The 15,898-nt window shown below is 34.7% G+C and overlaps 2 protein-coding genes across 5 annotated transcripts in view; one reads left to right on the forward strand and one right to left on the reverse strand.

Annotated features, from left to right (window-relative positions):
* LOC112054770 (pyruvate kinase) lies at positions 1-10,990 on the forward strand. 3 transcript variants are annotated; one of them, XM_024094666.2, is made up of 6 exons: positions 6,526-6,666; positions 7,429-8,005; positions 8,333-8,572; positions 8,715-8,856; positions 9,155-9,336; positions 9,937-10,990. In XM_024094666.2, the coding sequence occupies exons 2-6, from the start codon at positions 7,529-7,531 to the stop codon at positions 10,969-10,971; spliced, it is 2,076 nt and encodes a 691-aa protein (XP_023950434.2). In that variant the 5' UTR covers positions 6,526-6,666; positions 7,429-7,528; the 3' UTR covers positions 10,972-10,990. The 3 variants fall into 3 exon arrangements, with proteins under 3 accessions (XP_052747363.1, XP_052747362.1, XP_023950434.2); XM_052891402.1 differs by lacking the exons at positions 8,333-8,572; positions 8,715-8,856; positions 9,155-9,336; positions 9,937-10,990 and adding exons at positions 408-1,192; positions 5,110-5,235 and having other exon boundaries at positions 6,441-6,666; positions 7,429-7,662; XM_052891403.1 differs by lacking the exons at positions 6,526-6,666; positions 7,429-8,005; positions 8,333-8,572; ... (1 more) ...; positions 9,155-9,336; positions 9,937-10,990 and adding exons at positions 1-1,192; positions 1,922-3,060.
* The window catches only part of LOC112054769 (cullin-3), a 22,014-nt gene continuing 17,088 nt past the window's right edge, over positions 10,973-15,898 (reverse strand). For both annotated transcript variants that reach the window (XM_024094663.2, XM_024094664.2), the window contains exons 15-16: positions 15,302-15,454; positions 10,973-11,080 (exon numbers count right to left, since the gene is read on the reverse strand). In XM_024094663.2, the coding sequence (XP_023950431.1) occupies positions 15,302-15,454 (153 nt within the window). In that variant the 3' untranslated portion in view covers positions 10,973-11,080. The remainder of the gene's footprint in view (positions 11,081-15,301; positions 15,455-15,898) is intronic.

Genomic DNA, 15,898 nt, shown 5'->3' on the forward strand with positions numbered 1-15,898 from the left:
TAAAGCTATACTATAAATAACCTACCCATAATTTTTACTTTTATTTTCGATGTAAAGGGATTAAAGGATAATAATTTGACATAAATTGTATTCCTCTTTCATTGATATTTAAAATAATGATAAGTAAATAAATGAAAGAGTGTATAAAACTTATATCAAACCAAAAATAAAAAACGTTACTTAATTATTTTTTACTTTTATTATCATTTAAAGTGATTTGGCATACCTAGTAACATTATTCATTACCACTGTTACCTATACTAAATAAAATAGGCTAATACTTGCTAATACAATAATAATTTAAGAAAAATGATTGTGTCAAAGTAGACATTTACACAGATACAATTTTTATATATCTGTATGAATGTTTTTATTATTTTGTGAAAAGCTTCTTGGCTTAGGTATTGCTTGAATTAGATAAACTTACTTATTTACGATAATTAGATCAATTTTAGAAACTACGCGTTTTTTTAGTAACGTACAAATATGTCCTTACCTTGGCACATTCCTCTTGAGTCTTTACCAAGCTTAAAAGAGAAGGAAGGCCCAATAGAAACAACACAATTGAAACATTATTGCAACTTAAACATACATGAAAATCCGAGTGAAGAGGTTCAAACAGGTCTTATGTGCGAAATTGGCATGAATAATCGAGAACCAGCCGTCTTACAGAGACTTATAGCTTCGGGTATGACTGTAGCGCGTTTAAATTTGCGTGACTTAGAACCGGATTCATGTGATCACTTGATCCAGAGCATCCGACAAGCTGTGTATAATTACAGCGCTGAATTAGAATATGTTTACCCTTTGGCTTTAATTGTAGATGTAAGAGGGCCTGACATAGTCACTGGTGATCTTAAAGGTGGCCCAAAAACAATGATTGAACTCATTGAACACGAAACTATAAGACTAACAACTGATCCGAGTTGGCGAGAATGTGGAACTGCCGAATGCCTTTTTGTTGGCTACGATCATTTAACAGATTTACAACCGGGAGATATTTTGTTTATTGACAGTCTCATGTCAGGAAAAGTTAAATTAGTTATTTTAGCCGTTGGCGATGATTCTATTGAATGCAAAATTGTTATAGGAGGTGCGGTTGGACCAAAAATGGCAGTAAGGTTGTCAAAAGTTCCTCGTGAAAACGATAGTAGCAATAAAAAAGGACGTGAGAGTCTCGATTCCGTATCATGTGATTCTTTACCACAACCTTTTGAATATATGGAAAATCAAATAGCATGGGCCGTTGCTTCTGATATAGATGGAGTTTTGGTTCCAAATTCGCAAACTGCTCAAGATATTCGACACGTAAGAATCATTCTTTCCGAAAAAGGAAAGCATATTCTTGTATTTGCATGTATTGATTCCGTATTAGGATTGGACAATATAGATCAGTTAGTTTCAGAAGCTGATGGTATATTTATTGACAGATGCATTCTAAGTACAGATTTACCGGTTGAGAAAATTTTTATAGCTCAAAAAGTTATAGTGTCTAAGTGCAATAACGCTGGAAAGCCATGTATATGTAAGGCTGTTTTAAATGAACAAATACCAACTTTATGTGTCACTGACATTGCTAATTTAGTTTTGGATGGAGCTGATGTCCTTTCGTTAGAATTACATTATGATTCACCTTTGACAAAATTTTCGCCATCTTACGATGTGGTTCGAATGGCTGAACATTGTGTAGCAGCAGCCGCTGTTATATGCAGACAAGCAGAGAGAATATTATGGCAACCAAAAGTTTATGGCAATCTGGAATTGATGCAGAGCCCTCTTGAAGAGCCTACAAAGGCCATTTGTGTTAGCGCAGTAGAATTAGCTACGCGATCTCGGTCTGCTGTAATAATTTGCTTAACTAATTCTGGCCGTACAGCAAAAATGCTATCGCATGCTAAACCTGTTTGCTCAATCGTCGCAGTCACCAGAACGTGTCACACGGCTAGACAACTTCGTTTCTGGAGAGGGGTGCGGGCGGTGCATTATTTTGAAGTTCCTAAGAATAGTTGGATATTGGAAGTTGAAGCACGTATACACGCTGCTCTCGATTACTGTAAAGCTAAAAGAATATTGCGTGCAGGCGATGCCTATGTTGTAGTAACAAGTTTACGTCGAGGAGTTGGATACTGTGACTCAGTTAGGCTTTTGTATGCCAGTGCTCGTGATACTGTATTAGTAGAATAGTATTTTGTAGTAATTTGTTTTTAATCTTATTAAATATCTTGATATCTTCTCGATTATATTAAAAACTAGCGGACCGCGTCCGCGTGGAAATTAATGTAAACTTTCAAGCCCTATTTCACTACTTTAGGGGTTGAAATTTTGAATTACATTATATTTCGTTTTTTTTTATGATTTATGAACAAATTTTTGAAAATGTAACTAAAATGAAGGACTTTCCGTACAAACTTTCAACCTCTATTTCACCCCCGTCTCATTTTATTTTCGCAATAAAAAGTGTCCTGTAACCTTCTCCATATTATGGTCTCAAACCGAGACGACACGGACAGACCGACAAAAATCGAAAAAATATATTTTTAACCGACTTCAAAAAAAAGGAGGAGGTTTCTCAATTCGACCGTATATATATATATATATATATTTTATTATTAGGTTTAATATCGATATACATATAATGCCCCCGACAAAAAAAAATTTAAAATATCTTCAATGTATAGAATGTACCTGTTACAGTTTTAATATAAGTTCTAGATTGCGCTAGTAGTACCTTATGCCATGGTAACTTTTGGTGTTGCAAATGGTATAAATACGTAAAATCTCAAATTGTGAAATGTGAACTAATGTATAGATAGAATGTATAGCATTTGACCAGTTTTATTATAAGTATCTATATATATATAAATGAATTGCTGTTCGTTAGTCTCGCTAAAACTCGAGAACGGCTTAACGGATTTATCTTATCTTGGTCTTGAAGTGTTCGTGGAGGTACAGGGAAGGTTTAAAAGGTGAGAAAAAATCAGATAATTTCCGGGAAAACCCTAAAAACTGGCCTTTTCTATTTCCCAAACAAACGTTTAAGAGTCAAGCGGTAGGGGTAGGGTAGGGGTAGGGTAGGGTGGGGATAGGGTATGGGTAGGGTAGGGGTAGGGCTAGGGTAGGGTAGGGGTAGGGGTAGGGTAGGGTAGGGTAGGGGTAGGGTAGGGGTAGGGTAGGGGTAGGGTAGGGGTAGGGTAGGGGTAGAGGTATAGAGGGGTAGAGTAGGGATAGAGAATAAGTGCACTTATGCCAAAACGAAGCTTGACCGGGTCCGCTAGTTGATTAATAAATATATTTGGACTATACAGTTTGTCAAAAAAGAGATGGAAATTAATGAGGTCGCTACTGTCGCTTACATGTTATCCCTGTTTATTTCAACCAAAAAGGTTTGATACTTTAAATTTATTAATTATTTACACTCAACAATTTTATACAAAATAACATAACGCCTTTTGTCGCGTACAAAACAAAAACAAAAGGCCTATGTCCTGCAGTGAAACTCAAATTAATCAGAATCTGTAAAATTAACATCTAAATATTCATCATTTTCTGAGTGTTGGAACTTAGTGTAAAAAAGTGCAATTTTTGCCGAATTGCACACGGGTGGAAATCATCCAATACTTTTCATGGGCGACCAATTCTATGTTTTACAGGTGTTTCAATTAATCCACCATTTGACGTCCCTTTATTAACAATACGACGAATAGTAGTTTTTGATATTCCTGAAAGTGTTAAATTGAACTTAAATTAAAAGACATGTCCCAAAATGGGCTTTTATCACACACTTCACACTAATATTAAAAAGGCAAAAGTTTGTGTGTAAGTGTGTAAGTATGTTTGTTTCTCTTTTACGTTTTCGTTACTGAAGCGATTTGACTGAAATTTGGAATGGAAATATATTTTACTCTGAATTAACATATAGGCTACTTTTCATCCCGGAAAATACCATGGTTTCCGCCAGATTTGTAAAATACTGAAATCCACGCGGATGAAGTCGCGGGAGTCCGCTAATTATTTTAATTTTTTAAGCAGGTCAATAGATATTTTAAGGATAGAAGATACAAATTGCTGTTGATAAACTAATTTTTAGAAATTTTGGAACCCGCATTGATTAGATAAATATTTTTTTGTTTCGCTCAAATTAAACATTAAACATAGACAATACAGTAAAGGTGTTCAAAACAGCCAATTTAAACACCTGAAATTGAACAGGAACAAAGGCTTAGTCTCCATACAAAATTGGGATACTTTAAAGTAAACAAAAGTGTAGACATAATGTAACTTTTTCAAAAGTAGGTATCAAAACGTACTGATTAGACAGTAAACATCCATCATTTCAATACGACATGTAAACAATGCAACATTTTAGTGTTACCAGCAAGAAAATTATTTAGTTCCCTTTTAATAAACTTCATGACTTTTTTGACAGACTGTATTTACTATATAGCTCCAAAGTAAACATCACGTGGTATGGGTGCTAAGATAGCTGATTTTTATGATTTACATGATTGAATTTAAATAAATTCAAGCCAATATCATCTAAATAAATTATATTTATTGTAATTCGTTTGGTAATTATCTGAATTACCACTACGATTTTAAAAACTTATCAATATTGATTGGTTGCACTTTATTGACAGATCTTTGTGGTTTAGTAAATTTGGTGCTGCCACACAACAAGTTTATTAGTTCCATTTTTATTTAACTTCTACTCTTCTATGTCAGCGTAGTGTACATAGTTGTAGTCTTTGACACCTATATATAATGTAGTCCTGTACTCTGTGGTTGCAGTCACAAAATATGATGTAGAACACTAGAACCTAGGGCCAGAACTTTAAAGACAGATAGAGAAAAATATAAAGACTGAAGTTTCCATGGTAACCAATAGTACAAATAAACAACAATGCTTGGCTGGTGTCAGAGCACTATGGATATGGATTTTCAAGATTTCGATGGCAGAAATACACATTTTAGGTCAATTACAGCGCTCTTACAATTTTAATGAACCATATTCCCTGTTCTGTCGTTATTCCTTTCAGGCTGGTAAGCAAAGTTGTCTGGAATTGAATCTACTAAATAGTCGTCATGTTTATAATATTTTATTTATTATAGGTCCTAACTGGAGTCTGATATCAGGATATTCCGAAGGACAAACCATTTCGGCTAAGGCAGATTATAAAAAGAACGTAATTTGGAACCAACCTATTGATTTACATTACGTCAGTAAAGGAATTCAAGGTAGGTGGATTTATAATATAGGTTTACAATTCTTACATTGTGACAGCCAGGCTTTAAAAATGATACATCATTCAACGTAATAACTAATAACGTATCCCATAGTCTGGAGATGTATGACTACTATTCTAATTGTATTTAATAAAATGCCGCGTTCCCGTACCCATAAAGGTGATAAAATAGCCTGATCTCAAGGAATAATATAGGATTCTAATGGCGAAAGAATGTTTCAAGTAGTTCCAGTAGTTTCAAAGCTTATACAATGCAAACAAACACAATCGAATCTTTCCTAAATAATATTAGTACAGATTGAGTACCTAATTTATTGAATGACCCTGAAATCTGATCTCATACTTTACAAGTGCTTGGCAGCAGGCTGCAACTTATGGTAAGTGGAAGCAAAAATAGTCTTATGGTAGAATAGTAGTGATGTCATTGACTTGTGCAAATCATATACAATAAATAACAAAGCAATACACTAACTGCATTGTTGCTATTAAGTCAGGTCAGGCATTCATTAATTGCTGGGTTGCAGTAGTTTACGAAATGTTCCCGAGGCTCAGTCATCAAGCATCAAGTCAAACACCATGTTAGTTAGTTAGTTGGTTGAAGTCCAACATAACCTTTTTGCCTCCCCATGGTAAGAAGATATTATCCATGAGGATTTCACCACATTAAAAAAAAATTTACAGAACTACAGTATTAAATCAGGTGTTCATTTAAACTAATATAGAGATGTAAGATTTGATGTTTTGTTTGTTCGGTACAGGTAATCTCAGAAACTACATTAATATCTATATTGAACATAATAATACCTTTAATCCCACAGAGACAACACCACACAAACAGAAACTGAAATAAGCCCTGATAGCCCAGTGGATATGACCTTTGTCTCCGATACCGGAGGGTGTGGGTTCAAATCCGGTCTGAGGCATGCACCTCCAGCTTTGCAGTTGTGTGCATTTTAAGAAATTAAATATCACGTGTCTCAAACGGTGAAGGAAAACATTGTGAGGAAACCTACATATCAGAGAATTTTCTTAATAATTCTCTGTGTGTGTGAAGTCTGCCAATCCGTATTGGGCCAGCGTGGTGGACTATTGGCCTAACCCCTCCTATTCTTAGAGGAGAACCACAGAAACGAGAACTATATAGGTGTAACTGCAGGGTTTCTCTCCTGTCATTTACTATTAATTTTTATGTTCCAGGATGGCCAAAGATAGTACTGCAGGTTAACTGTCTAGATTCACTTGGACGTTCATGGATTGTGGGGTACGGCTCCTGTAACATACCAGCAGCTCCGGGACAGCATCTCATCAAAGTACCATGCTGGGTTCCTGCTGCTACAACTGTGACTGATAAACTAAGGCAGATGTTTATTGGAGGAGCACATGAGCTATCTCAAACAGATATTGTCAACTTGGGCTGTGACAGGTTTTCATATACATCTGTATCTAATATTAAAGCAAAAGAACTTTGTTTAAATAAGTTAAATTCCTTCTAGTCTGATAGTAAAACTCACTCTTGTATATTATGATAGCCGTTTATGAGGAGTGACATAGGCTATACCTTAAAGTCTGCTTTTTAAATTTCAAAGGGTAGGAGTTATTAGAGACAGAAAGATAGAATAAATGTGATTAGTAGTTATGAAGATTAGAGCTAATAGATACAGATTTTGTTACCAATACCCTATACAATTAACGAGAATAAAAACTATATTTTTGCTTAGCTCCATCCAAATCCATTCAGCCATTTTACATAATGAGTAACAAATATATAAACACAAAATATGAAATCCTACCTATGTTATGAAAGTACAGATGGATGTTATCTTCTGTTTTATTTTACTCATAGCTATTACCATTATTAACTTGTTTTAATAACCAACTACGGGAGCCAGGTCTCTCTCGCTAAAGGAGAAAAAGAGGATAGAGATATTACTTAAAATTTGTGCACTATTAGAATGTGATAGAACCATTTCAAAGTAAACTACACATGTTACATAGTTTTATTAAACAAGGTTCAATCCCATTCTAATTGCGCTTGAATTATAAGAGTACCTATGATAAACCCATAATTTATATACTGGAAACAAAGTTGTCATCTTCTGGACTTGGGTATACCCAGTATCTATAAACTAATTTAAAAATCAGAAATTTTACTTACCTATTCCTTAAATTGTGTAATTTATTACAGATTTAAGCTGAACACTCAATCTAAAGGAGATATAGAACTAAGGATTTACATTATTTTAAGAAACTTTAACCAGTTTGGTGTAGAATATAAATAAAAAAAAATGAATCCCATCACCTACCTGTGTTTCACACTACTGTCTATAGTTATACAATTCTGTCTTATGGACTTTATAAATGAACAAATTAGAGTAGACAACACTGTAATTAATTCAAACAGCACCGTTGTGAAGAATTCGAGTGACATATTTGATACCATAAAACAAAAACCTCATGCTTTATATTACCGCAAAGATAAAAATGAATTACAAATAAAGAGGTCTCCAGTTAAGTATGAAAATGAGTCTTTAAGTGAAACTTCATTAACAAGCTCAACAGAATTAGTAAGCACAGTATTTGACTTGCTGTATGATGAGAATGTATCAGTGACGGAGAGTGATTTAGTAACAGATGCATATTTTACCAGTTCAGAGTTCGATAATGTGACGGAGATCACATTTTTTGACAAAAAGCCTTCAACTGAAAAGCCAACAGTTAAACCAAAGAAAATAAGCACAAATGAATGTTACTGTAATCTCTTGGTAAGTAATAATGATTATTACTATTATATTTTGACGACCTCCGTGGCGCAGTCCTATGCGCGGTGGATTTACAAGACGGAGGTCCTGGGTTCGATCCCCGGCAGAGCCGATTGAGGTCTTGTTAATTGGTCCAGGTCTGGCTGGTGGAAGGCTTCGGCCGTGGCTAATTACCAGCCTAACGGCAAAGGCGTACCGCCAAGCGATTTAGCGTTCCGGTACGATGTGTAGAATCGATACTCTTACATATAATACTTCTATTTACTTAAATTTTAACGAACTTTTATATTTATTTTTTTATAAGTCACTAAAATGTCTCTTCATTTTCAGTATAAAACTTGTGATATCAATTGCTGTTGTGATAATGATTGCTCGGATCTGGAAAAGAGTGTGTTGAAGAGCTGTGAAGGGATTGGAAAAGATAAATGTGAGATCCATAAGAAAGATAATCTGTACATGTGTTCTTCACACTTTTCTTGTAGTACACAATTGCAGAGTGACATATTTGGATATCTTTTTTGTATTGGAAAAGTTAATTTACCTGATATAAGAAAAACAATAAAACATATGGTATGTACCTTTGTATTAACCTATTAATTATATATCTACATCATATTTTGATAGATAATAAATCTAGAGAGAGTTTGGAATATAATACTTAAATATGTACCTTCATCTTGTTTATTTTTATTATTTAATGTTTTTTTTGCAGCCTTACGCTTTGGATGTCGATAACCACCTAAAATGGCACATTTCTGAGAAAAATAGGACAAATAATATGCAGCTTACTAAAAATCGTTACACTACCGGTCAACCAGTATTGTTGGTGACAAAGGACGGTATTCATTCTTTAGGTCAGTATACAATTTTACTTGGATAAAAATATTGGAAGTACCTTCCAAGTGAAATGAAAATATTGTGCTATGGCGTTGGAGAATAGTATTCCAATGGGTGGGGATCAAACTCTAGACATCTCCGATTAGAATCCAGCCTTTGTAACGCGAGGCAGATGGCGCTCTATCTATCTTAAAACATCTTACGCTCAAGATATTATTTCATGAAGATGCATTGTAACGAAAGGAGAGCGATATTTTCGATTCTGCCACTCGCTGTCGATTAATTTAACTCATTATGCTTACGATGGATTTTCAGAGCTCCCAATGACACTGACCAACGAGTACTGCAATAGCAAGAAGACTCTAAAATTTCTAAGAAATGATAACATTAAATGTTATGTTAAGTTGAAAGACCTTCACATGTTGGATGTTATTAAAAGTTACGGCCACACAAAAGTTGCAAGCCCCAAAGAAAGTACGATAAACAGCACAAAACTGGTAATTTGTGAATGATATTACTTAATAAGTAAATAAGTATACTATATAAAATCTGAAGTCATGCGTTTGTTGTCGCACGCCTTCGAAAAGGCCCGGGGTAGGTTTAAGACTGGGAAAAAATAGTAAAGTATTTTTCATGTAGGCCTATCAGTCTTTTTCACCTTCTCATCTCATACTTAACAAATATTAAAAAAAAATCAATGTCAATAATAAAATCAGTCACGCCGTTCTGAAATGATGTGCGTACAACATATTTTTATTGATACCATATATTATACTACATATCATCTCATTCGTCTGTTTTATTTACAACTAGTTGTGCCCCGCGGTTTAATACGATTTCTGTGATTTATAATTTATGACTATAATAATCAATTTGTGGCAAATTTCATCCAGATCCGTTATCCAGTCGTTGAGCTGTTTGTAACAGACATCAATATAACTTTTCTAAAATTTTCTGCGTAATTAGTCCAATTGACTATGATTATTGATTAGAAAAAAGGAAAACATTTAGTTAATCCGTTCTTAAATTATGGCGTGACTCGTGACCAAGCGAAAAAGTCTCGTAAAATATTTTATTAATAATGCTTTTGGTTACAGGATTGCACAACACTACATTGCGTTAACAGGACGTTTCTTATATGCGACGAACATAGATGTACTGAATATAATAATGAACTGCATGAGCCATCATGTTCAGACAGCCATTGCAATAATATTGGTGTCAAAGTTGAATATGAATTCTATTGCAATGCGTCTTTAATAACAAGAGTTATCGTCAAATTCCATGTACAAATAATCTCTATGGATCTTGAATATGTATCCCAGGAGATTACTGTCAAATTTTACATGGGGAATAATTCCATAGAGAGTATTATAAAATTTAGTGGAAATCCTGGTTATATTAAAGGTCTGCCCATTATAGTAACGTCATTGGAAAGCAATCGTACGGAAAATTTTTACAACACCAGTATTGGCAAATATAATAATCACATTTTATTGCCCTCCAACAAAGACGGTGAGTGTGTGCTCACAAATTTAACACACAACATTCTAAAGTTTGGCCATAATAAAAGAATAAAGTGTCGCACACATTTCAAACATAATTTCACAATAAACAATGGGACAGACGGATGTATGAACATTCAGACCAAAATCGATGGTTTATATGGGTTTAGTAAAAATATATATATCTCTCCATACGGAAACCCACAAGGCGTTAGTGATGAAAACTGGATAAGTTTGCAAAATCATCATAAAAGGGACATACATGGGGAATACCATCGTAAGGATGCCAATTTGATTTGCTATAACTTGGTCACCCGGATTGCTTTCACAATAGCTTACACAGATACAAATGAAGCTAATAAAGAAATAAATAAAATTATTAGCGCAAGAGTCGACAGCACAACAAAAAATATATCATTCAGTATTGAAGATTTATCAATCGTCATAACAATTGACACAAATTTTATCGACGCTAGTAAAACAACTGTACACGAATATATTGAAGCACACTTTAATTTTCACTTACCAAAGGATTTCTTCTATCCTTCATCCTCTAGCAAAGGAAGCTTTGTCACATACCAAAATATTGTATTATTTTTGTGTTATTTCGTATTGCAAATAAAATAACTTGTGTATTAACTAATAATTTTTATTTTTGAAATAATTTAAATACTTTTAGTACCTTCAATCACTTTAACTTGGCGGTTCAATCTTCAAAGACTTGTAACTGTATAGCCTGAAAATAAACACCGTTATACCTGTAACCTCGACATTGGAATAATGTGAAGGTTACAAATGTTTAAATATCCTAGAATATTCTAATGATGATCGCAGACTGTCGGTAAGACCAGCTTTTTACAAGACTGCAGTCTTCTAGATTTTCATGACAAGTGAGATTGTATCTTTTCTACATGAAATAATAGAGTAAATGCATTATAATGCGTTTCGTTTGAACGAAGCATCACAACATGCGGCAAATTAAGCCGTCGTCTGTTAATAAGGTCACTTTCCTACCTAGTGTGTAAAGTAGAGACAAAATCCATTTGAAACTGCTCTTCAGCGTAAGTCAGCCAACGTTCGCGAATATCATAGTTTCGACTTGGTATGAACACGTTGCGTTTGTAATACGTTTACATAGACATTATTGTCTATACTTACATGAACGCTAGGTGACATTTTAAGTCACTTTATTGTTGTCCTTCGCCTTGTAAATAAAATGTTGAGGTGCTAGGTCAAAATAATTTACACATGGTATCGTAACTAACGTAACGTTACGTCACATTTGCGGCTAGCTCTGTCTTAAAAATGGGGTCCCTAAAGTGTCTGACGGCAGTCTGCAATCGACGTAATGATGCAGTAAATAATGAAGCCTATGATATTATAAATATTAATATTATGTTATTACTAAACATATTAATTAAATTGATACAATGTTCAAAGACACTTAGACGACACCGCTCTCGCTCTACAAAATAATGATCTAATAATTATGAGCTTATTATATTAAGGTATAGTCTAACTGGTCAATAGTTGACTTCTATCATACCTCGTCTTCAAACAAACCGCTTTAGGCTGTAGCAATATTTTAAATTATGAGTAATGTTATGGCATGACTTTAAATACGATTCATATTTCACTTTTCTCTCCAAGTTAAATAAGTCTGGGTTAGGTTACGAAAATAGCTCAACTGTTTGAGATCAAATAGAATCCGGTAACACAATCAATGGATCCAAATGCGACCTCAAAGGTCACAATACACTTACCTAACAATACCAACGTAATAAAGTGATATCACAAATCCTACTAATAATTTAAACGCGAAAGTTTGTATGGATGTTTGGCATCCTAGTATTAAATAAGAGAAAATTGTGTTTTTTAAATCAGAGTCATATGTCAATTTCAAGTATCTTTTTATCATAAAACTGAATTTTCAAAACAGAGAATATTCATGGTCAGATCCATCCAAAGACATACGCAATACAGCGCAGGAGAGGCGTCGCTTAAATGAGTTATGACTTGTCTTATGTATGTCACCGTAGAATTGTAACTACCGTTAAATTATAATCTATCTCGCGAGATTGTGAACTGTAGATAGATTGTAAACTGCAACAAACTCCTAAGAACCGGACCTTGAGTGGCTCAAAAACCAATGGTTAAATTACATATTTTTTATTGTGGACTTACAAATAAAAATATTCCTTACAATCTACCGAATAATAACACGTTAAATTGTAAGCATTATGTTGTGGTTCACAATGTATCAACAGTTTACAATCTCGTGAGATATATTATAACCTAGAGGTTTACAATTTTACGGTGACATGTATAACTCCACTCTTTTGGTACCAGTGGAAGCCAAAGAAGAATTGTAATAGAATAAGCCAAATTATCTAACTGATGGAAAATTCAAAATAAAACAATAATCCTAGGAGGGGTCAACAGAGAATGTAATGAAACAGTTTTTATAAAAGAGAATTTAATTTAACATAACTACTCTATCAAATTATAAGGAACACTTATAGTACACATTGAAAAGATCAGACTAAAGCTGCAATATTTTTTTTTTTTTGTAAATATATACAATATTTTTTACAGCGATTACAAACCAATCTGTACTTATGTTTAATTTGTCATTTATTTAAGAAAAATATTCGTTTACATTCATGAGCATTTACGTGACGAACGCATAACTTAATGAATCTTAGGATAATATGGTGAAATACTCTGCAAGTTTATATTAAGCTCATTTAAATACAATGGGCCAACTATTCATTTAAAATCATATCATAAATATAATTAAAAATACAGGTACGTAATAACCAAATGTATTCAATCTATTATTATATGGTTATTGATATTGTTCGGAACATAAAATTGTAATTCATATATATTTTTATGATAGTCTGTACACAACTCATAGGCTAAAGGGAACTAGAGGAGTGAACTTTTAGGTTTACATACACGATTATCCTCCTTTAGTGCTAACATGCGACCAAGTGAAGAGAAATAGACAAAATGTCGTTCAACGGCGGCTGAGTTGTTCCTGTCCCAGCTCTTTTGTCCCAACGCAACGAACAAGATTATTGCGGTATTTCCGGTTGGTTTGGACATGTTTCAAAATGGGCCTTTATTTTTTATAATTTATAAGCAGGTCGATAGTATTTTTTACGTATAGAAGATACAAATTGCTGTTGAGAAGTTAATTTTCAGAATTTTATTAACCCGCATTAATTAGATATTTTTTTTTTGTTTTGCTCCCTTGTCTACAAATTAAACATAGACAATACAGTAAAATTGTTCAAAACAGCCAATAAAACACCTGGAATTGAATTCATATTCAGTGTAAGCTGTCAATGTCATGTAATATTGTCAAATGTCATTAAGACACAAGTTAAAATGAAACATTAAATCTTAGACTGTGACGCATTAAACAAAAAAGTCCGTAATTGCTTTAAAAACGCCACGAACGTAACGTTTGTACGCGAAGATAACTGACAGTCTGTCTGGGTTTGAGTTATAAGCATGTTGCCATGGTAAAAAATTTAATTAATTTTTTCAACTAATGAAAAAAATACATTTTATTTAATTAATTAAAAAAAAATGCGGGTTCCAATATTTTTTCTTTTTTTGGGTTTCAAGCCCTTTATTTTATGTTCTTTTAAAATAAAAATAATTTGTTCTGCTTAGTTGACACTCTGAATAAAGGCCCAGCCCCCATACAACATTTGGACATGTCCTTTGTCTATTTCTCTTGAAGAGATAATATCGTTTGTCGCACTACTTGTCTGTAATTTAGAAGTCAGCCTAAAAGTTGTGCACAAAACTATCTCGCTGCATCTACTACTATATTTTAATGGACACATGTAATGTAAAATCGTTTGGGGAAAACCTATTTTTAGCACTAGTAAATGAAATGCATTTGCTTTTTTCATAATTCATGAAATGAAATTTGGGGACCTGTTCCATGTTCAGTTCATGAAATGTAAGATCTGTGGAGAGTTGATCTTTAGGAGGGGTCACCAACCTATACGACGTAGATGTAGAAGTTCTGAAGAACCGCGCGAATGTAAATGAGTGTCGATCATTAAGAGCATAGCACAGGGGTTACCAACCTATGCGACGAATGTGTAGAACTGTAGGCCTTGTGGAGTCGGGGTATTGAACGACGCAAATGTAAATGGGTGTTGATCTTTATAAAAAGGTGTTACAAACCTATGCGACATAGTTGTAGACTTTCGTGTGGGTTTGAAGAACAGCGTTAATGTTAACAGAAACCATGGGGAGTTTTAAACAACGTATGTGTTTTTCTTCTGCAAATGTATTGATCTTTAGGAGCACAGGTCAGGGTTACCAACTTACGCGACGTAGATATAATATCTTGTGGGGTTTGGAGTTCTGAACCACACAATTATAAATGGAGTCATGAGAAGTTTATCTTTATGAGCATTACAGGGCACGGTAGGAGTTACCAACCTTAGCGATGTACGTGTAAACCTTGTGGGGTCGTGGGTGCTGAACTGCGCAAACGTGAATGGTGTCATGATTAGTTGATCTTTATGAGCATAGAGCAGGTGTTGCCAACCTATGCGATATAGATGTGGACTTTTTCGGGGTAAGAGGTCTAAGGAACCGCGCAAATGTAAATGGAGGTCGTGAGCACAATATATTGGACGTATATGTAGACTTTTTTGGCGTCAGAGGTGTGAAGAACCGCGTACATGTAAAAGGAGGTCGTAAGCACAGGGCAGGTGTTACCAACCTATGCGACGGTTGTGTAGACTTTTTCGGGGTCAAAAGAGACGCGCAAATGCAAATGTAGGTAGTGAGCATAAGGCAGGTGTTACCAACCTATACAACATATGTGTAGACCTTGTAGGGTCGGGGGTACTGAACCGCGTAAATGTGAATGGTGCCATGATTAGTTGATCTTTATGAGCACAGGGCAGGTGTTACCAACCTATGCAACGTATGTGTAGACCTTGCGGTCGTCGGGCGTGCGCGCCAGGTACTCTCGCTCGATGAGCCCCTCGATACGCTTCTTGATGATGACGGGCGACGGCAGGAAGCGCGCGCGCAGCTGCTCCGTAACCTCCGCCACTAGCAAAGTGTGCTGAAACATTTACAAGGTTTTTCTTGGAGTTTATTCCTTAAGAATCGATTTTGCATATATATCCCCTGGTATGACAAAAATATGGGCAGTAAAATTCGTGGTACCGAAAACGCTAAATAGCTTGGCGGTACGTCTTTGCCGGTAGGGTGGTAACTAGCCACGGCCGAAGCCTCCCACCAGCCAGACTTACGCCAATTAAGAAAATCTCAATCAGCGTCTTGTAAATCCACCGCGCATACCACTGCGCCACAGAGGTCGTCGAGTTATTGAGGCTAATATAATGTTAAATATTATAACAAAATATTACCGCCATCTTCTTGCGGGCCTTCATACTGTTAAATAATATAACAAAATATTACCGCCATCTTCTTGCGGGCCTTCATATTGTTAAATACTATAACAAAATATTACCGCCATCTTCTTGCGGGCTTTCATAATGTTAAA

This window comes from Bicyclus anynana, chromosome 3, assembly GCF_947172395.1.
Source record: "Bicyclus anynana chromosome 3, ilBicAnyn1.1, whole genome shotgun sequence".
NCBI lineage: Eukaryota > Metazoa > Arthropoda > Insecta > Lepidoptera > Nymphalidae > Bicyclus > Bicyclus anynana.